Source organism: Condylura cristata, unplaced genomic scaffold (assembly GCF_000260355.1).
Source record: "Condylura cristata isolate star-nosed mole 26May11 unplaced genomic scaffold, ConCri1.0 scaffold00015, whole genome shotgun sequence".
Taxonomy (NCBI): domain Eukaryota; kingdom Metazoa; phylum Chordata; class Mammalia; order Eulipotyphla; family Talpidae; genus Condylura; species Condylura cristata.
Window position 1 is genome coordinate 7743988 of NW_004567116.1, and position 22948 is coordinate 7766935.

General features: G+C 47.4%; 1 protein-coding gene across 1 annotated transcript in view; it reads right to left on the reverse strand.

Moving 5' to 3' along the window:
- Positions 1–438: 438 nt before the first annotated feature.
- PTPRJ (protein tyrosine phosphatase, receptor type, J) overlaps positions 439–22948 on the reverse strand; it is a 36986-nt gene continuing 14476 nt past the window's right edge. The window contains exons 11-25 of the mRNA XM_004683559.2: positions 21721–22011; positions 20221–20352; positions 18699–18909; positions 18477–18601; positions 17255–17342; positions 15243–15284; positions 14673–14681; positions 14483–14570; positions 12934–13024; positions 11111–11184; positions 10880–11014; positions 9039–9158; positions 7612–7772; positions 5473–5608; positions 439–3894 (exon numbers count right to left, since the gene is read on the reverse strand). Coding sequence (XP_004683616.2) covers positions 3736–3894; positions 5473–5608; positions 7612–7772; positions 9039–9158; positions 10880–11014; positions 11111–11184; positions 12934–13024; positions 14483–14570; positions 14673–14681; positions 15243–15284; positions 17255–17342; positions 18477–18601; positions 18699–18909; positions 20221–20352; positions 21721–22011 — 1862 coding nt within the window. The 3' untranslated portion in view covers positions 439–3735. The remainder of the gene's footprint in view (positions 3895–5472; positions 5609–7611; positions 7773–9038; positions 9159–10879; positions 11015–11110; positions 11185–12933; positions 13025–14482; positions 14571–14672; positions 14682–15242; positions 15285–17254; positions 17343–18476; positions 18602–18698; positions 18910–20220; positions 20353–21720; positions 22012–22948) is intronic.

A 22948-nucleotide genomic window follows, 5' to 3' on the forward strand; every position in this document is an offset into this window, starting at 1 on the left:
GTGGGTGGAATAGTGCCCGACCCCTAGTACTTCAGTCTGAGTGCATTTTGAGGTAGGGAGATTACGGTAAAATGAGGTCCTCAATGTGGGCTGTGATCCAATCCCTACGAGGAGGGAAAGACACAGGCAGAGGGGCCCTGTGACTAGGAGGCGCCACAAGCCAAGGAGACCAGCCCTCCAGAACTGCCCCTTCTCGCCTCACTCCCCTTTGGTCTTTGTGCTTTGGTGTGGAAGAGAGAAGAAAGTTAAAACAACACTGGAAACCCCAAAGGGCTATGTTAAGGATGCCTCCATGGAACAGGTCAGCAAACTGATCCTTGAAAGGGATATGCATAAAGGAAGGGAAGGGGTTAAAATTAAAAAAAAGAGGGGGGGGCAAAGAAACCAACCTAGATATCATACGTTGACTTTTTTTATATTTGGTATTTGTAAGTCTTTTTAAAAAATTTTTTTCAGGCCATTTTGTTCCTTAAAAAACAAGAAAAGCAACCAACAGCAAAACTCTGTACAAGTATAACAAACATTAGAAATATGCATCATTCCAAAATAGTTACAAGAAAATTACAGTTTGAGAGTCCACATCAATGCATCCTACTTCTGGGCCCTCCGGGGGAAGCGACTGGAGGGCTCCACTGTCACACGAGGTCGGAGAGCTCAGCGCTTGCGCTTCTGACGCAAGTCAGCATCTGTCACCAAGAACGGCTTAGCTCAACAAGCACGGTCAAGCAGCTCAGAAGCAAACAGGCATTTCCACCTAGAGGGAACGCAGAGGTGAGTGAGCTGCGTGGTCAGCCCCCACCTGCGGCCCAGGAGCCTCTGGAGCCTGGGACATGACCAAGTCTAGTCCAGTGGAGTCCATTATGCCCAAGTCTAGCTGGCGATCAGTCGCTCCATGGAAAATCATCTTCCGGCGCCAATCATCACAAGACTTGACTTTGGAGACAAAAGCCCTTGTTTGTGGGAGAAGCGATCGATCACAGGCCTGAATCTCTGGAGCCAGCTCCTTAGTCCTTTCACTGACAGTCAGCCCCATTCAGGCTGCTTTGCTGTGGGTGACCACGCAGTTCTAAGCAGGGGAGCCAAGCCATCCCTACCCTACCACCCACTCCTCAGATTTTAGGTCACTGTGGCTGGGAAGGTTGGTTGGGCCGAGGCCAAAAGCACACTCCACTTCTCCGTGACCATCTCCGGCCCCTATGTCCTTATGGTTACACACTAATCTTCCCTTTTCCATCACTGAGCTATCAAGACCCTCACCAACTCCGCTGGCCCTCCCAGCCCTCTCCAGGGTGCACAAGAGCAAGCACCCTGACCTCATGTGACCTGCCCATTTGGAACCCAGAAATCTCCCCCACAAACCTTCCTCCCTAGATTAGCAGTGTCATCCAAGAGGGGCATGTAGACCCGTGTCCCCAGCCCATGCCAAGCAAGAGGGACTCAGCTTTCTGGCTTTTGCAGAAAACTATGTTTTGATTATGGTTGCTTTCATCTTTTAAGGGGATTTTCCAGCCCAGCCCTTCCCTCTGACTTCTCCAAGGCAGTGAGACGCACAGGGCCAGATGCAGCAGCGACCTGGGCTGTGACACCCAGGTACCCAGCACAGTGGTCTCCCGACAAAGCAGAGAGGGGTGGGGGTGAGTGAAGGGCGACTGCCTGAACAGGGGGAGCTCTCGGCTCTGCCAGCACTGAGGGCCAAACCACTATGAAGCAGAGAGGAGCCCCCAAACCAGCTTCACCAACACCCCGCACAGACACAGCTTCCCCCAACGCAGAGCAAAGGCACCAGTGGCCCCTCTGCAGCTGAGGACAGAGAGCTCTCTCCGGCCTGGACACCCCATTCCTCAAGGGCCTGATGCTGAACAAACCGCTGACTGCCAAAGACAGCATAGGAATCAGCAAAAAGTGCAATTTCCATGTGGGAAGCAGGGTTCTCCCAAAACATCACCCCACCACCGCCTCTCCTTTCAGTACCTCAAAGGGAAAGGGGGACGGGACAAAAGACATTCTGCACTAAATCTCTGAATGAATCAAGGGCTTTTGGGCCGCTGTGGTTGACTCTAAAGCACCCATTGACGTGCAGTTAGTTATCAAAGTGCCGGTGAGTCGCGGGGCGGGGTCTGGAGACAGTGAGTGACCGGGCGCTGGGGAGACCCCGCTCCCACCTCAGCAGGACACGCCTGTCCTGCTTCACAGCAGGATTATTACTGTGGGAACAGCCACAGAGCTCCAGGGACTCGGTAACTCCTTCATACAAACCTTGGATACTTCATTTGCTATCAGAGGATAAATTCACAACTTCTTCAAAATATAACCTGAGCCACCATATAAAATAAAAAGAAACAAATCCTTTCATGTTAATGCCTTGACAAAGTTTACAGAGTATGTACCAATAAAATAAATCCACACAAATTCTGAAATTCTTGGTGGATATACAACCTGAAGCCCAAAAAAAAATCTACACTTAAAAAAAAATCAAAGTAATTACAGCAGCAGAATGAAAAGAGGTTTGAAAAATAATAGTTACATCTCTGATACAAATTCAAATTTTGTACACCTCCATTCAAAGGAATGACTGTTTTGAGAGTTTAGTATATATATATACAGCAGATACCGATGCATCACTGCAGATACAGACTAAAGCCAGTGGGCTTTGAGGGAGGAGGGGTCATTTGACACTGTTTTCACACTGAAGTGTTCACAGATTGCCACACTTTTAAAAACACACACACAAACACGGACACACATATAATGCCAACCTGAGTAAAACATTACTAAAAACCTAGAGCATCATGAATCACTAAGTCAGATATTGCACCTTGAAATAATCCTTCTTACCACATACAGAAATGAGGAAAATGATAGAAAACAGACGAGGAAAGATTACATCACTATAGGGGTCCCCCTGTCCCCCCACCCCCCAAAATTCTCAAGGTGATAGTTTCCACTCCACTCTCACGCGTGGGCTGAAATTGTGGCAGCAGAAATGTCTTTGGGGACAACTTCAAGGACAAAAGGAAGAAAGAATTAGGAATGAACAGGAGGTGGGTGCGGAAGCTGCCTCCAATCAAATGCGAACACGAACACTTCTGAGAAGGCTGAACCTCTGATACTAAACTACTGTTTAAATATGCCGTATATTCCAATCATGAGATTCGATACAAAAATATAGATATCTACTGAGTTTTGCCTGTGGAAGCATAATTCAGAAAAGGCACATGTTCAAATAGAAAAGCCAGGCAGAAAGAGGCACACCTAGCCCTCCCCACGTGATAATCGTCCACAATTATGTATTTTCCATCTGCTAGATTCCAAGATACAGTAGGTAAAAATAGACTTCTGATACTTAAAATATATTCAACCCAACACAAGCCTGGCTTTAGCATGTGAATCATATAAAATAGTCTTTAAAAAAAAAATCTGTTTTTGAAAAAAGAAAAAAAAACCAAAACCATAGCTCACTTTTCCTGGTTTTCCGTAATTCTCCAGAAATAAAAAGTGAACTCATCCCATTGGTAATCAGGAATGTAGTCGATTCTCTCACCCTCCACAGCCCCCCATGAGCCCCAACTTCTCATGTGTCATGTTTCACATGAGCCCCTGAACACCCTCACATTAGTTCTAAACAAACAGAACAAAGAATGAAGATATTAGACATAGAAACATGTCGGCATGGGGCATTTTCCTTTGCTGTGGCTGTGACGGTCTGGTGAACTCCAGAAAGGCTTTCCTTTGGAATCAGGCAATGTAACCATTTGTCTTTCCAAATGCAGTCACTGGTGCGAGGTTTTCATAGATTGTCATTGCACTTGTGTTCTGGTAGATGAGATCTACTTTTGAGTCTTTCTGGGTTCTGATAATATCCAAAACACACTGATTGAGGAAAACATACTGGTCCTGTTAGAAAGGAGAGAAAGCAAATGAACAAAGGCCCCAGGGGTCAGTGTCCAAGGTGACTGTCTCAGATTACCACCTACAAACTCGTTCACCCAGCCCAAGGTGGACACTTCAAGGGAACATGTGCGGAAAGGCAACGGGATGCGGGTGAAATCTGGAATCAATGATGCTCAGCCTGGGCACACTCCCCTCCTCCCCACCCCAAAGAGAAACACTGGGATCTCTGGAAGGGCAAAAGAAAGTGGAAGCATTAACACAGCAGTAAAAATTCCAATAAGATTTCTTTGGCAAGTGACAACTAAAGAGGAAACTGGGGTGCAAGACAGAAGACAACAGGGGGTGATGAGGGTAGAGTCGGGTGGGGAATGGCTTTGGGCAAACAAATCAAAATCATTAGAAAATGATCCACAATGCTGTAAGGGGGGGGAAGGGGGGGTCATAGGGCAGCATTGTATATAAAAGGATTAGCGGGTGTGTGCACACACGTAGGCAATCCCCCACTGCTGTACATAAAAATACAGGCAAACGAGGATATTGGCTGTGAGGAGTGAGATTGGGGGAGAAAAACTAAAAGAGGAAACCCCACTAGATCTATTCCTGTATTGTTGCATTTTTTAAATACACACAGGTTTATATTATTTCCAAATTATAAAAAGGGATGAGAAAACATCTGTTAAGCAGGTAGAAGTTGTTTTCCTCAAAAGGGGATAAGAGGTTTTCTAGCAGAAAAAAAAAGAAATATTACCCACAGGACCAATACACGAGGTAAATTTCACTCTATCACAACCCTATCACTCACTCCAGAGTACACAATGTACGCAGACCTCTAGAACATTCCCTGCTAAATTCGAAAACACAGCCCATATTCATAGAGTTCTAAATTGGAACAGGGCAACAGCCTGATACAGAATTAATATTCTGCTCTCATCCTGCATTCACCCCTACAGCTTTGAGAAAGGCCATTTCCCAACATCTTTGCTGAGAACATGCCAAAAAACATTTCAGGGAAAGCCAAATCCAGTGGCCTCAGACAAATGGCATTGTACATATTTAGCATTCACTTTCTCAATGAGGTAGCCATCCCACTGTGACTGACAACTGATGTTCTTTAACACAGGCTGGGTAAGGAAACAGTGCCATCTGAATGCTTGAAGCAACATTTTGCAATTTCACATGGTTCATATTTGAAAGGTCTACTTCATGAGCTTATTTGAAGGATGGTCAGATCTCCTTAGAAACAGGGAGAAAAATGACAATATTATGAGTTTCCAACCTGGATGGCAAAGTTCAAAGACTTGCAAAGATGTTTTGGGGAGTCAGGGTGAGTGGGGTGAGGAACCCTGATACCATCTAAGTTTATAGCCTATTACTGAAATCAGAACCCACTGTTGTTGAGGAATTCAATCCCAAATCAGTTTTCTTAAAGAAATCACAGCCAAGAACCAGGAAGACCTGGAAAGGGGAAATAGTTTAAACACAAGTATATGACACAAGGCAGCCTTTTAAAAATTAATGGGGGGAAATAAATAAAAATGACTGATTGAAGGGCGGGCTGTCAAACACAGATCTTGTTCTCACCTCTGTTTGCACCATTAATGGCCTGTGCATTCGGAGGTCATATACGATCCCATACACATCCACAGAGTTCTCATTCTCAATCTGGTAGATGAGACGATCGATGGCAATGAAGGTGCCTGTCCTTCCCACCCCGGCACTGAAAAGGAGAAATGAGCACACTCTAGTGGGTGACTTTTATTGCCAAGCTTATAAATTTCCGTGTGTGTGTGTGTGTGTGTGTATACACAAATTTATCTTGTTCTCACTAAGACTTTGCAGGCGATACACAGCATCATTAAACATCTGCTCAGTCAGACTGTGGCAGCTTGGGACTGGGACCCAATTCCTAAAATTACTTTTGCGTCAAATGCCACAAATGGAAGCTTGCTAGAGCTTTCTGAATCTCAGTCCCCTTTGAGTTGCCACCATGACCTAGAAGGACCCGTTTCATCCACTGATTCCCCAGAAGGTAGCAAAGGCCCGCCTGCCTTCTGTTCCTAAATGAATTCTTTTGGTTTTGCGATCTAACTTCCTGCTGTTCCAGAGAAGGCAGTGGCAAGCTTTCTCTGTGAAGGGCCAGGGAGTAAGTATCTTCTGTTTTGTAGACCAAATGCGCTTTCTGCCATGGCAACATGGAGGTAACTAGCGACAACAGGCAGACAAGTGGCAAGGCTGTACAGGCAGGAAACAGATGGAGGTGATACTTCCACAGTAGATACTTATCTCCATAGTCATAAGCTGTTCTCAATCTTTTTGTATGTCAAAAAAATTTCAGACATGAATACAGTGACCTACAGCTATGTGTTTCAACACTGTTAAACAACAACCAAAATGCTGGATGAACTTCGGGGTTCTCTATGCACTGTCTCCCCCACCCCCACTGGTGGACACAGGTAGATTAGCAGGTGGAAGCTGGGCCTGACGAAGGGGGGTCCTGGAGCCCCCTGCTACAAAGACACACTGGACTTATACATGGGGGTCTAAATCTCAGCTGGCTGATCAATTTGAGCATGTTGCTTTACAAGAAGGTCTTAAAGTTATTTTCTGGTAGGATTAGCATGTCACTAATGCCAGCCTTTTGACAGGTTTTTAAAAAATTTACAGCTAAACAAGGTTAGATTTTAGCCCTATTTTAAAGGTTTCTACATTTTTGTTTTACAAAGCTGCTTATTGGTTCCCACTGTTTTCCTCATCCCTACTTTTTGGGGAGCCGGAGACAGAACTAGCCTCCAAACACTTGTCTTATATCCTTATTCTCCAAGTGTGAAGTACTGTGTCTTTGTTAAAGATTCTAGTTATTTTTAGTTCTAGAATAATCACCAAGCCCCATCTTCATTCCTAAAAAAACATGCTGACGGAGGGCAGGTTGCAGAATGATGTGGATATCATAAAACCCGTCTAGAATTTAAAGCCATATAAATCCACAGAAATATTCACACACTTAATAAAATATAAAAGCACAGAAGGAAAGGACACAGAGCACAGTTACTTGTGCCGGAGACTATTAATGGAGGCTTTAAAGATCTAGAGTGCAGGCCCTCCCTTGTGGCGCAGCGGGTTAAAGCACAGCACTGAGAAGTCTGGGCTACTTCCCCATGGGTTCGATTCCCGCCTGCCCCGGAGGTGACCACATGGCGTGGCAGACCTCTCCTGGCCCGCCCGCTGCTCCCCTCAGCAGTGTACTTCGTCGATCTGCCTGTTCTGCTCCCTGCTCTGTCTCTGGTGAATCCTCTCACCCGCTGCATCTCTGGCCTGTACCCCAGTTCTATATGAATAAATAAATAAATCTTTAAACAAAAAAAAAAAGATCTAGAGTGCATTACTAACAAAAGAAACACAACTAGCCTGACTATATTAATATGTTATTCTCTGTATTTCCATAAGGTTGAAATATTTTATGAGCAACTACTACAAAGCATAAGTAAATTTACATATGTTATTAAAAAAAAAAAAAAGACAACTGAGCAGATCTGACCTCACAGGCCACAATTTGCCAACTCCAAAGTCTTGGGAAATGACAAAGTCCCTTATCCAAACCTTACTTGAATCCATACATGTCTACTGCAGTCTCTTATGCTTTTCAAAGCATCCACTTTCTTATTACATTTGAAAGTTGCCCCTGCAGCCTGCCCGGCCCACCACCCGGCGGGGTCTGCACACCTGCAGTGCACCAGGATCGGGGACTCCGGAGGACCCTGCTTCATGTAGTCACGAACGAGGTACCGGAAGTTGATGAGCAGGTCCGTGGTGTCGGGAACGCCGTGGTCGGGCCAGGAGGTGAAATGGAACTGGCGCAGCGGGTGGCTTTCACTGGTCTGACTCTGAAAGCCAAAAGAGGGGGTTGGATCGGAGGCAAAGGTTAAAGAACAGAAGCAGAAAGGCAGGTGGCACAGTGGTGCCTGAGCACCCTGCCGAGAGGCAGTTACCTGAAGAGAACCGAATGTCATAACAGAATTTTACATTGGTACAGCCGCAGATAAAGCCCTTGCTCAGGTTTGGATATGCCCAGTAAATCTTCACCACATGTCAAGGAGGACATGTGTGCTCCCCCTTGAAAGACAAAGGGGCCACTCCCCAGCATAAAGATCAGAAGTGGCACGAGTCCCTGGGACCAAGAATCCAGATCTCTTCCCAGCGCAGCTGCCTGCCAACCATGTCTGGCATTCTCACACCGGCACCTCTCAGCACTTCAGAGCCCTCATGCCTGTGTCTACCTGGGAATGTCACTGACCAAAATGAATAACACAAACCCAGCGGTGATATGAGTGCCTTGGGGTCAGGCGCTGCCTCACAAGTCATGTCTTCCAGTGGACCTGATAAAGTGACAGGCAACAGCAAGCACCCGTGAAATATACAGACCTGCATGGGGAGCTGGAGAAAGCATCGCACAGAAGACTTTCTACCCCACATCAGACAGCAGGAAGTGGACCTTGTTCTAGCAGTTAGTTATTCTACATACGGCTCCTATACTGGCCACAGCATGGACCTTGAATCACCAGACCTGCACCCACTGGGCCACTCCTGCCCTGACTCAACCATCCTCATGAGGGTCACACTCAGCCACCTACATGTGAACAGCGGGCATGACCATCTCCTTCATGATGGCCACTCTTGGGGACATTTGTACATGCACGTCCATCACAGAAGTGCCTTTACATGATTCAAAATGTGGACAACAGCCAGGGAAATGCAGAGTGAGGAAGAGGGGATGGTGAAGCCCCATCACACACAAAGGTACATGCACAAGCGTAACCATGGTGTGCACCCAAAAAAGGGAACCGACCATGAGCAGAAAGAAGGGAAGTGGCAGGCCAGGACACTTCTAAAAAGAAAGGCACATTGGTGTATCTTGTGTCATTAAAAAGCAGTATTTGACTAAATGCCATGAAGTATTCTGAATTGGACCCTGGAGCCGGGAAGTGCATTAGTGAGAAAACATGAAACTCAAGTAAAGTAATTGCTATTAGCTTTTTATACTGACAGGGTCACTTCCACCTACATATTCCCCCACTCCCAGGCAGGAGATCCAGCAGCCTGAAGTGGACACGTCAATACAGGAGACCCGTCAGTCTTCACCACTCACTTACATTTTTCACCGTGAAGTCTCTGATGGTCCACTCCGGAAGAACGATTTCTGATGTATTTGCCACAATTATGTCCCCGTAATCCTGAGCCTTCTTGGAGGGCCAGTACTCCTCACATTTGGTCTAGAACAAAAACAAACTTTTATCCAAAGACTCAGACTGGGGCAGGTGCCATTACTCAAGCCTCACAAGGTGCCCTGAATACTGAAAACTGGCACCAGCCCCTAAACCAGCCCCTCCCTGGTTGGTTCCTGTTTGACCCTTTAAAAAAATTTTTTTTTTATTTATAATTGGCGCCAACTCCTTTCAATTTGGCAGACTTCCCATAAAAATGCAGATTTTTGACTTCTCTTTAAAAACAAAGGATCTGAACTACGCAGAAGCCCGATTTCTTCATAAAAACTGATCCAGATCTGAGCAACAGCTGGTTCTCCCCAGGGTCACAGTGTCCACCCAGCTCCCTCCGGCCCTGACAGAAGCCCATCCACACTGTTCCCTGAGAAAACTTGATACGCTGACAGCGAGAAAAACACCGATACCAATAAAGAGACTCAACGCCAGTCACTCTGGGCTCCTTGATTTTTATAAAGTCACTGGGCAGATATGAACAGAAATCAAAAGCAGCAGACAACTAATCTCCAAGAATAACTGAAGCCCCACGTGGCAAATGACTTCTCTCTCTCTCTCTCTCTCTCTCTCTCTCTCTCTCTCACACACACACACACACACACACACATACACACACACACATATACACACACACACACACCCTTTCCAATGTTGGGAAGTTAATGCTGTTATCAAACATATACTTGGGACCCCCTCCAAGGCGCTGTCTGGCCCCTGGGCCTGTATTTGCCTTCAGTGGCACAGGTTTCTAGAACTCTGTTTCAAGAACAGAGGCCTGGGACCCACACAGATGTGGAGCTGGTGCCCAGCTCAGCCTCTTCCCCAATGGAGCTTTGCTACTACCTTGTGGGCAAATTCTGAGACTCCATGGACTTCAGTTTCCCTGACTATAAAATAACACTAGCAGGGTTAATACAGAACAATAATGTATGAGGAGAACCTGCCACAGAGAACACACCAGCTCCCTTCCCCTTCTTCTAGCGGTCACTACCACCCACTCCTCTCCTGACTTACAGTAAACACGGACCCATCTAAATTCACCATCCTGCTCTCCATTAATTTGGTTATGTCAGTTTAATGTGCCCAGCAGATATTTATGAAAATGTTTCATGGGTGAGGCCCTGGGCTCAGCAGCACCATAAAGTTTATGTGTGTTCCAATAAATGTTGCAATGTTCTTTCATCTGTATAACAGATTGCCTCCTGATGGGAAACGGGGTGCTGAGCCCAACCTTCTACCTCACGAGCAACATGAAGCTGGGAACCGTCACTTCCTGCTCTTTGTTACCTTTCTCCACCCCTAGCACAGGACCTTACACTGAAGTAAAATCCCCCACTTCACAGATGAAGAAGCGGGGGGCTTAGAGACATAGTGGACTTGCACCCCAGCACAGGCTAGTGAAGGGCGAAACTGAAGATGAACTCCCCTGCCCAGCACTCACTCAGGCCCTGCCAGGAACTAATCTAACCTCCAGGGACTCAGGAATAGCAAACAGAAACATTTATCCATAAAAGAAGGTAACAGTAAGATAAGAGTTCTGAAGACTTCCTCTTAGACAGAAAAGGGAAAACAACTCTAAGAAGAGGTGTTGATGTTGGGGGAACATTTTTAAGTAAAAAAAGGAAAAAAGACAAGTAGTTTCTAAGATGCCCTTCCATGACACTCAAAATGCATTCATTGAATTGATTTTTAAAATTCAAAAGATAGATACGTACCCGTCCCTGTTCAACACATTTGGTCAACATAACAATGGCATACACGTTTTTTTCCCAGACCATACGCCAAAAATCTTTCAAAGTGTTGGGTAAAGGTCCCTGTGTGGCAATAAAATCTTTCCTAGAATGGTAGCCCTAAAAGTGTGAGACAACAGAGAGCCATTGTCAAAGACGCAGGAAGAGGCGAGACGCGATGAGAACAAGCCAGACAGGAGAGCGCCCTCCACCTACCGGCATGTAGTTGGCATTGATGTAGTCATCCGTCGAATGGGTCTGGATGGAAAGTTTGACACGGGAAATATCATCTGTGACATTAAAAGAGAAAAGTGTCCTTAGTAGCGAGAAAAAAAGAAGCATCACCTGGCAACACCAGGGTTTCTAGAAAACCTTAAAGCTTTTTATATCAATGACCTTCTTCAGTCCTCGCAGCCACCCTCGGTAGCTGGGCACAGAGAAGCTGTGTGATTGTCCAGGCAGAGCTGGTAAGCATCTGTGCAGGGGTTTGCACCCTGGGAGCCCGGCACCGTGGCTCGCTTAACCACACCTGACTGCCTTCATAGGCAAAACAAGCCTACCAATGTTAGTTCTCTGTTTGCCCCCCCCCCCCACGCCCTGGGAGCTCGCGAGCTCACTTCGTTTACTCCTCAAAACCACCCTGCAAGCTTGTCTGCCCATTTCACCAATGAGGAAAGAGAAGGTGGAGGTTAAGAGGCTTCTCCAGCAAATGGCAGTCAGAACGGATATCTAGTGCCCCTTCCACCATGGCGAGGGTTGACACTCAGGTGAACCTTCTCACGCTTTCTCTAGTCACAAAAGATGTTCTAAAAAGACAGTACTGAATTCAAAAACAAACAGAATTATCAAACTCCTATGAGTAGAAAGATCAAAAGCACAAAATTCGCATGTTTTCCAAACATTGTCATCTCAAAAACACACAAACTGTCCCAACTCAAGAAATGAAATGATGACCTTAGAATTGTGGGGGTCAGGCTGTGCTTTAAGCAGCACCCTCTGTTCCCCTATCTTTGACGACATGCTCTCTCACTCTCCCCTAGGTGAAAAGATGCACCGATTCTAAACCCAGTAAGGAATGGGATTTTCAGCCTATAATCTTCCCAATGAAAAAATCCCAAACTCTGGATCTGAAAATCTTTGCAGCCAGTCACAGACCCACAACCCCCAGTTTCCACTAGAAGAGCAGTGCTGGGCAGATTCCCCCACCCCAGTCACCCCTCTAGTATAAAAGCAAGTGTCTCAGAACCAAGTCCACTCTCAATTCAAAAGGGGAAGAAGAGAACACACCCAGGAGCCAGGAAACCCTGAATCTAAACAGAAGTTAGTATTTCAGGCCAGGAAGGGAAAACAGAATTTCAAATAAAAAAATAAAATTAGAAAAGTCTTTAAATGTTATAAAAAATTATCAGCAGAGCCTACACACTCCTTCTAAATCAGAACACAGCTCCAATCTGCTGGCAGTTCTCACCCCAAAGAGAGCCCACACAATACTTTCCAGGGAGAAGGGTGTATATTTCATCTTCATTTTTATTTTTAACTCGTTCCTCATTGTTAACTCAATGGTTGTCATCTCTGTCTGTTAGACTGTAGACACTGTTCATCTCAGCAAAGGGGACAAATTAAATATAATTGGTATTTAGCTGTGGAATGAGCTCAGTCAACCAGAGGAGAGCCCTCCTCTTCTCGTTCATTCCAGAATCTCACAGATACGAGATCGGCTGTGAGACAGAGGAGGTCTGGAGCACAGACCAATATATCTAATCCAAGTTCTTCCTGCGGACCCCGGTAACCCTGAGTGAACCATCTCACTGTTCAATGCCTGATTTTCCTCATCAGCAAAATAAACATTTCACCCTCTACTTCACGCTATGAGGGTTAAACCCAGTGGAATATGCCTCCACACTGGGCTAGCATATAGGGTGACTCAGGAAAGCTGGTGGAAGTGGGTATGTAGGATCCCTGACTTCCCTCCCCAGAACTGCATAATTGCTAGTGACAGAAAAAAAAAACAAAAAAAAAAAACGGTTAAAAACACTTACAGGGTAGAACATTATTATAGCGATTCTTTCCTCTATTGTCAGCCAGCTCAGCAGTATATTTCGGTTGGCCAATTCCAACAAGCTTTAGGTCCTTGAAACAAATGAGTTGAGCATTTATTTCATGTTCAAATACTGTATATACTAAGCATAGAGCATGACAGAACAGAACATTTTGGGGGTGCAGGGGTGTTATGGGTTAGCCTGCATGTTCCCCCAAAAAACCTCATGTCCAAGTCCTAAGCCCCAGTGCCTGCCAGAGCAATCTTACTGAGCACGACGGTCTCGGCAGACGTAATCAAGACAGCATGAAGTTATACTGGTTATGGCAGGCTCTCAATCCCAGGACTCATGTCCTCACCAGAAGAGACAGAGGCATGGCCACCCAAGGGGAGGTGGAGGGGAGATGAGGGCAGCGCTGGGGCCTCCCAGCTGGAGGAAGCAAGGAGGGATCTTCCCCAGGAGACTCTGGAGGGGCATGGCCCTGCCCAACACCTTCATTTAGTTGAACTGTGGGAGAAGAGTTTTCTGTGGTGCTATGGGCGGCGAGGCAACTAGCAGTGAGGTGAAAAGAAAAGACAGAGTCTTTTCCATCTGGGAGGGAGGTGTAGACAGAAACAAAGAAGTTACAAGGCTAAGTCAGTGCTGAGTACAGGTCACAGGTGCTGTTCTGGGCAGAGGCTCCAAGACGTACAAATGAAGCCACGCCAAGGGCTGCAAGCCTGTGGCAGGCTGATAGAGGTCCCCCAAAAAAAACGCCAACCCCCAAAGGGCCAGCCTGGGGAACGGAACCTAATTAATTGAAAAAAAGATGTCTGTGCAGATGAACGTTGAGACTAGGCTGGAGGAGCCAGGTGGGCCTCGATCCGTCAGCAAGATGTGGGCAGAGGTGCGGGCAGGAGAGCAGACAGGCAGAGACTCCAGCCACGCAGCCCAAGGAGGCTGAGCCTCCAGAAGAGGCAGGGAGGCTTCTCTCCCTGGAGGCTTTGTAGGGAGCACTGTCCCCCACACCTTGATTATGGATTCAGTCTGCCCTCTAGAACTGTGAGAAAATAAACATTTGCTGTTTCAGTCACCAGGTTGTGGTTATGTATTATTAGGACACTAATATGAAGGAGGACGGGGTTTTAATACGGCCGGTGAGGGGGATGAGTTCATGGCCATTCTGGGGGGGCAGCCAGGCAAGAAAGTCTTCCCTCAGAACTTCACATAACCCCCAAGATATATTCACCCACAACCATCTACTCATCACACCTCTCGCCCCTAAAGGCCCCACCTGGGTTCTTTCTAGCTCAAAACAGCTCCCTAATTACTCTGGGCAATAGCCATCTCCCACTTCTCCGTGTCTGCATAATCTTCACAAGCAGCAAGGTCGAGGTGCTGGGCACGTCATGTGAGTGCCCACTCCAAGCCCCACCCCTCACAAGCTCCAGTATCTCTCTCCCCTGTAAGAGGATGGCCTCCCCACACCAGCATCATCAGAAAACATAAGATAGGCAGATTTCCAACTTTCAGGAAAATCCTAAAGCAACTGGAGACCAGGGTTACGTACTTCATATTCTTCTGCGAACCCACAGTTGGAGTCTGCTTGCTGTTTCTTAAAGTAGGCCTCAAAATTCTCCACTTTGATTAACTTGGATCTAAGAAAATGAAACAACATATTTGGATGTTTTACCTTTATGAAAGTTCATACTCAAAATTAGAAGGATACAAATTATTGAAGAAGGAGAGAAGTTACTCACTTTTTAGGTCTTCATCATAGAAAGGGAAAGAAAAAATAAGCAATTAGAAACACTGGCTCAACCATCTCCAGATGACAGTAAGTATCTTCCCCAAAGAACAAAAAACAGTATCGCAAGCGCATGTGTGAGTGAGTGAGTGTGTGTGTGAGAAAGAGAGAGAGTATTGTTATTTACACAGTCCTGAAATGCTGAAACATGAATGTGAACAAGGAAATCTGACTGGCTTTGTGACTTGTGCATATTCTCTTCTAGATCTTGCTAAGTCTTAAATCTCAAAATAGGTACTTTTGGTAGAATTAGCAGCAGCTTGCAGTGAGCGCTATGTACTTACCACAGGAGGGCAGGCAAGCAGCAAGCCAGGAAGGAGACTAACACACACATGCCTTGCAGAACAACAAAGCTAGCAAAACCTCTGGATGGTCACGGCCCAACGTGTCAATCAGGAAAATGACAGCAAGTTCCACCCAAAAAAGTCTCCATAGACATCGAGTCATTGAACAGACCGGGGAGGGGGGGGGGGGGGGGGCAGTTAGAGACCTGACAATCAAGCTCAAGACTCTAGACACTTACTTAATTTGAGAAAAGGACAATTCATTGTTCTTTGCATCTTTCCTGTTTTGAAAGAAAAAAAACCCATTAGACAAAAAAATAATAATAATTCTGTGTTTTGCCCCTTCTGTGTATCAACTAAAAAAAGCCTTTTCCCTGGAGCATTTTCAGTTCACAGCTGACACTAAGTCGTTATTCCTAAGTTTAATGTGGACACAGAAAACGCTGATTACAAATCTACGAGGCTGCTCTTTCATACCACCTAAGAAAATTTTTAAAAGTTGCTTGAGTACAATTCTTCTCTACCAAAGTTTACTGTATTGAACAGAAAGAATCATATTGATGCGACGTTTAAGAATTTCCTGGTATATATACGGTCAGCAGCATTGCCTTCCTGTGAAGTTAGACTTGTTATCTCCCAACTTTTTAAATGAAAAAGACTTTCTGATAAATTAATGGAACGAACGAGAAAACACGAGCAGTGTGGCAGGGCAGTGAGGTGTCTGGTGCTCTCTCCTCCATCATTAGCTAAACCTACCGAGTTGTGTTATTCAAAAACTTTCCGGAAGGCAAAGTACCAAAATCAAAAGCCGATACAAACCACCGACCCAGCAACTGCCTGGCTTGGAAGTTGGCTGAACGGAGAAATGATGAATATGCCCCAAAACTTAGGCACAAGGATAAGTAACTAGCAAAAAAAAAAAAAAAAACCTTGACTATCTCTAAGTGTTTGGTTGAATCATTTCTACACAGTTGAATACTATAACTCTTAAATTCCTTCTTAAAGTAAAGAAGAAATGAAGTTGTCCACTGTGCATTAAAGCAGATCAGGAAGTAAGTACATGGTTCTTTTTATGTGTCTGTGTATTCCTGAGCTTGCCCATCACATCAACAGTCACAGTGATTTTGTGTACAGAATTAATCATTTTCTTGGCTCATCTTTTCTGAATTTTTGGGTCATCAACATGTATTACTTTAGCAAGAGGCAATAAAGCTGTTTGACTCTGCTACCAAGCCCTCCACTGCAAAACATCAAAATAGAATCGAATGCAAAGAACTGGCCTAGGAGCATTGCCTGTCAGGTGAAGAGGGCAAGACAGTGGCAGAAGCACCAGGCAGGGTCTTTGTGGGTGGACCTGGGGGGTTCCTGATGACAGAGCATGAGTCCCAGTGAATGCACAGGCTTCACATGCCACAAGGCCAGGCAGGAGGTGATGCGGGGAAATGCAAAACCAAGTTGAAATCCATTTCCACACTGCTTGCACACCGCCTCCTCATCCCACCACACAGTAGAGCCTCCTGAGTGGGATGATTCATGGCAGGCACAACCCAGTTACCCAGTAAGCTCAAAACAAAAAGCTGCTATTTTTACTTCTGAACCCCCTCTAACGGTGTTCAGATGAAATAACAGCAGAGAGACAAGACATCGTGTGAAGCGCTTTAACACTCCTGGGCATCGTGAGGGATGTTATCCCCACAGCAAAGATGAGGATGTCGTTAATAAGGCTGAGCACTTCACATCTAGTCAGAGACAGAGAAGGTGTTCAAACGGAGCTAACACTGGCCCGAATCTCCTGACCCAGGAGCTGAGTTGTGAAGGAGAGGGTACCCCTGGGAGGACATCATCCCACATTGCAGTGCTCACCCAGGACCTGATGCAGGGCTGGGATCTGATTGCAAATACTGCAGTTCAGAGGTGGAGAGGAGATAGAATTAGCCAGGCGGCGGGGACTGGATGGGGGGATGCCAGGGCTCATTTGCCCGATGCACGATTATCTGAAATTTTCCATAATAAAGAGCTCCCTTGAAAAGAGGGGTTTTGAAGGCCTTGAGTGCTAACCAGAGAAATGAGGTATGAGAGGGGTGCAGGGTACATCAGGGACCATGGCGGGGCCTGGGGTGCTTCACTGGTGAGTAAGCTACAGTGACCCCTGAAGGGGGCAATCCTTTTCTTCCAAAACACAAATGAGGATGTAATCCAAAAGGACTTCAATTTAAAAAATGGGGTTTCATCATTTGCATGAGCAAGTCACCTTTTCTTCCTCCAGAAGATGAAGCCTCCCACGGACACGATAGCCAGAGCACCGAAGATACATCCAAAAACTGCTCCACAGATGACGCCTGGGAAGAGCCCAAACAGGAAGCACTTCAAGAGGAGTGCGTGACCCACCGGCCCGGGGTGCTCACGTGTGCATGTACACACACACGCACGCACGCACACACGCTCAGTTCTATTGCTGTGCACCTCGAACTAGTGTTGGCATCTGGCCAGGCTCTCTGCTCCTACCACCCTCTCCCCCCAACACCGTCCACCCCTAACTGGGTAGTCTTGAGGCAGCGTCTGCTCTCCTCTGGGGCTCAGCTGCAAATTTTGGGAACGAGGGCATAAGTGATGACCAGTGGCTCGTACCCACTGATCTCTTCAGTGATACCACAGGCATCAGCCCCGACATGTAAGACAGGAAACCTTGCAGGCACACTCTAGTTGGGGTCACGGCCATGGGGAGTGTGCAATCTGGAAAGCACTAGACGAGAGGCTCCCCGTGGGGGCTGCCACCTCTGACTGCATGAGACTCATGCCCACGTATGAGCAGAAGTCCCCACCACACTGAGTGCAGAGGACTAAGAACCCTCTGCTCAGGGGAAGGAGTCGGGCACTGCCTGGCCTGCTCTCGGGAAGCCACAGTTACCAAGTGTGAAATCAGACTAATGGCGGGCCCCCAGGGAGGGCTCTCTCCCCTTCGGGCCCTGAAGCTGCTTGACAAGGATGCAAAACCAGAATGGCAGGCCTAGTTCTAGGCCACGATCTCACCCTGGACAAGACGCTGACCCCTTCTGAGGCTTAGCAGCCTTGTTTCTAAAGGGGGGGTGCGGCATGGAACAAGGGGGGGGAGGGTGCGGCATGGAACAAGATGATTCCTGTAGCCCTTGCTGATCCTAAGAGCAAGGGTTCCCTGTGCCCACGGTCACATTGGCATCTGCACATGGGCACAAAGAGGATGTGGAAAATGGACCAAACGGTCTTTACAAAGTGGAAGTACCACTGGCACTGGCACTGTGGGGGTCTGGGGAGTTGGCTGTTGGAGGTTGGGGGTGTCTCCGAGGTGGAGTCTGAGCTGGGTCCTGGTGGCCCAGTGACCTCCCAGGAGAAGCCAGGTCCTTCCCGGAGGCCTCGGGGCAGATGTGCAGACACCAGGTGAAGGCGCACCAGAAACAAAAACCCACTGAGTTGCTAACTCCACTCTTGTTTTCTACCTGGATCCTGGGGCAAGAAAACGGCATCTGAATAGCGGCTGAAGGAAACGTAGCTCTGGGCCCCATCGATGAGCCCGGCGTTGCGAGGGTTAAAGGTAATACTGGTGAAGCCTGCCACGCAAGCCCTGTGGGAGGACAAGAGGGAAAGTTGCGGTGAGACAGGTGCAGGCGTGTGGAGCTCCGGGAGGCTCAGCCCCCAGGGGCCGGAGGCCGGAGGCTTACCGGTAGGAGCGCAGAGGCTCCAGCCTCCCGTTGTGATAGCCGTGTGTGACGGACCCGTTCCCCACATCCACCTCGTATCGCAATCCCTCGGGCAGACCCTCGGGGTGTCTCTTGTCTCCGGTTGTTATGAGGTATGTCACGTACGTGTCCGAGGTCCCCTTTTTGAAATCATCGTATGTATAGTTCAAAACATCTGCAGTGGCACGCAGAGCTAGGACAGGCCAGGAGAAGGAAAGTTAGACGAGAACAGGCCGGCGGCATCCTGCCTCCCGAGCAGCTCAGAGACGTGTGGACACGGCGGTGGCGATGCCAGTGAGAGCCGCGTCTCCCGGGAGGGAGGCTTGACTGACGTTAACTCCTGTGAGCTCCACGTGCCTTAGCTCACTTTGTTCCCACAATGCTCTGCTCACGTGGGTTCGTCTACCATAGCTGCACAGAAAACCAGAGGGACCTGGGCCCGCACCACGGAGTACACGCTTTCCCAGGCCATCCAACGTGGGGGGAGCTTCCTCATGGCCCTCTGGTCAGTGCCTCGTCGCCTCCCTCATTCAGCAAAGGCTTCAGCTTGGGGTTTGACTGAAAGCCTTCAGAGCAAAATAACTAAGTGCTTGAAACAGACCCAAAACAAAGACGCAAAGCAAGGGGCAGGTGGGATTCGACAACACGTCTGAAATCGTCACAGATTTAGGCCACCCCAATATTCCTTATCTTCCAGGATCCCCACACCCCTGGACAGTGCATGTGAGCTCCATCTTCTGAAAAGAGATGAGGGCCACACCTCGATGAGGAGACAAGGCAGGGAAACACCAAATTATTCACATTTCGCTTAAAAAAAAAATGGCCTAAGGCAATCAAACCTGGTACTTTATTTCTACATCCTGACAAGTGGCCAACAGAGACGGGCTGGAATCTTTCCCTTCTCACTTGCAAAGATGTTGCGGAGCTCTTTTAAGGAAAAGCAGCCTGTCAGCCACCTCTTCTGTCAGCTGTGAGGATGCTCCTTGCAAGTTAATGCAAATCTTTTTCTCTTTTCTTTCAAGAGGGCATCTATTGAGGAGTGTGTGCATGTGTGTGACAAAGCTGGTTAAGACTAATATCCTTCCACCTACAAGACCCTGCACTCTTAACGAGGAGATAAAAAATCTACAACAGAGGTGGGCACATTAATACCCACAGCCAAACCCAGCTAGCCAGCTGTTTTGGTGAGTAACATTTCATCGGAACAATCCACTCAATCATCCTGTGTCCAATGCTGCTTTCACATTATAATGACAGAGTTGAATAGTTGCAGCAGAGATGATAAGGCTTCAAAGCTTAAAATACTTACAAGAAAATCTGTCAACTCCTTACATCATCAGGCAAATACCTTACCCCCACCACCACCACCACCGAGTGCCAAAGCCTGGGCTTCAGTGTAAAACAGACACGTATTTGTATCACCAAAGTGCCTCAGTGAACACGGAAAGGGCACCGGGTCATAGCCTCACACACCGGCTGCTTCACCCCTAACAATCCTCCTTACCTTCCCCAGTGGTGAGAATGACAGCGTATGCTTTGAGGGGTCCGCTGCTGGCTTCAAAACCACTGAACTTGACCTTTACTGAATAGTGGTTGACAGATGTAATATTGGGGGAGCCATATGGAGGAGGAGGGTCTGAAACAGAGCAAAACATGACCACCCAACATTTAAAACCAAAGAAGGCACAAAATGAGGAAGGTCACCACTGCGGCGCCCTCCTGCAGTGCTGCCCCTGTTCCAGAAGCTGCTGCTGGGCACTCCCAAAGCAGCCCAGAAGCAAGGGGCAGAGCAGGGACCCGGCAGGGCAGACAGAGACCCCAAGGAAGGCTGGCTCCTTCACTGTGGCTCCATCTGTGCCCACTGTGTCACCAGGGGCAGGGTCCAGGCCGCCGTGTCCACTGACAATAGCCCACATTTCCCAGTGGCCCCCGGTGCCACCGGACCAAAGACGGGCCAGTTCCTCATGCTGAGAACTGGGGCAGAAGGAGGAGAGAGACTGTGGGAATCAGGCTCTAAGGTGGGCACTTGGCGCAGGATACGAACATCAGCCCACCACATGGACTCAGCACCAGGAGGGCTTGGCACACTGAGAATGATGCTGCTGCAGATACCCAGGGCAGGCAGAGAGGACATCCAGGGGCATGCTTCTACCTAGGACGTGGCTGCTTTCCCAGTTCACGTCCTGCACGCTAAGTCAGAATTTTCCTGGAGCTGTTTTAAAATCCACCTAAAGAAACCCATCAGCTCCCCTGCCAGAAACCAGAAACGCTCACCCAGGATCGTTCATGGGCGACCTGCAAGAGTGTCTGCCCCAGCGTTTGTGAAGCCGCTCTCAGAACTAACAACAGAAAGCACTGTCTCTACACATGAATTCATCTCACAGTTCAGTTCAAGTGCTTTCATGACTATCATCGGGACTCAGGTAGACGAGGAGAATCACAATACAACTACCCAACTCTGGGCTTGGGGGTGTTGTCAGATTGTTAAGAGCGATGGCAATGATAATTCAGTTATGTTTGGAAGAAAGGAAAATGAAATCCCTAACTCAGAACCATATATACTGAAATATTTACAAATAAAATTATACAGTGGCCAGGAGTAATCTCGAAATTAGAAATCTCGCTGTCACTGAAGCGAGACTGGCCCAGAGCTGAGTGCCCACCCGGGCAGCGACTATCCACAGCTTTCTCCATACTCCCTTCTGCTTTCTTATATAAAATGGGAGGTTGGGAGGGGGGTTGGTTTTGTAACACAGCGAGGGAGCGCACGACTTACAACATGGCAATGAATTAGTCTATAAGGCCAAGGACATTTTTAGAATGTACCATCTTACTCTGCTTTCTTAGAGGAAATCGCTATAGAATTTGGTTAATAAATCTGATGTCATCGAAAACAGAAATTTTAGAGGAAATTCAGAAACCAGTTTTGCAGGCCACCTTTGCGCACTTGCGGCCTCTCCAGGGGTAGACCACCATGCACCGGCCACCCCCCCGCAGAGCCCACCTGTGATGCTAGTGAGGCAGGTGTTTTGGGCGGGAAGTGCCGTCTTGTTACAGGAAATGGCAGTGATGTTGATGTTGTACGAGGTAGAAAAGTTCAAATACTTGACTTCTGTCCTGTACTCAGTGCCATTGTCTAAGGAGCAGCTCTCCAGGTAGGTCACGTTGCTCCAGGCCCCGCTGCTGATCTCCAGCTGGAAGCCGGTATTGACGCCGTCAGGGCAGGTCCACTTGAGAACCAACATTGGCCTTTTAGGGACCATTTCACAGTCAAAAGAGGCGACTGGTGCAGGATCTGCAAAGCAAGTCCATGCATCGTGAGAGTCAGGGACTTTTGTCTTTGCACACACGAAACCTGGGAGCAGTGTGCTCCTCTTCTGTGGTGGAGGCATGTGGTAAGCAAGAGGCAGCAGAGGCTGGCCCAGAGCAGGCACTGCTGAACTATGTGACCCTAAGTCCATCTCCCAAGTGACCCGAGCCTCTGTTGCAGGACTGTCGGGGGGCTCGGTGAAGCAGCGGGTGTCCGTCACCCGTTGCTGGAAGAGAACAGGGCTGTGTGAAAGGGGGTCCTATCACGCTGTGCGTGGAGCAACTTCTTTACCTGCACCATCTCATTTGCGGGCCCTCTTGGCAATCCTTCCGGAACAGCTACAGTGAATTCTGTCCCGTTTTGCAGAGAAAGCAACCGAGTAAGTCAGAAAGGCTAAGTAACCTGCTGAAGATGACATGGTGCAAGAGGCAGAACCAGGTCTTCTACAGCCAAGTCAGGAGTATTTTCTGTTTTCTACATACAACGTGCTGAAGACGTAACAGCCAGTTGTACATTTAATATTTACTTTATTTAGTTCATTTGTTTGTTTTGTGAAATCATATAGTATTTGTCTCTCTCCATTTGACTTACTTACTGAGTGTATGCCATTGCATATAGAACTGTATATTTGAGGTCTATGAATATATTGTGGGGAAACGGATGACTTAAATCAACACAAGTTTACTTGCAATATAATATACAATAACACCGTAAAGAAGTAACATTGCGTCACACTGGTTTACCACTCTGTATATGACTTAGAAGAGGTTCACACCTCTTCAGACATATGTCGCCACTCCACCCCACCACCTAAACACCTGTAATCCTCCGCTGTAGACCACTGGGCCCCCCACTCCTTCTTGCTCCCCATCCTCTACCCTTCCACTCTAGTAGCCTCAATTCAAATGTTAAAAAATGTTAT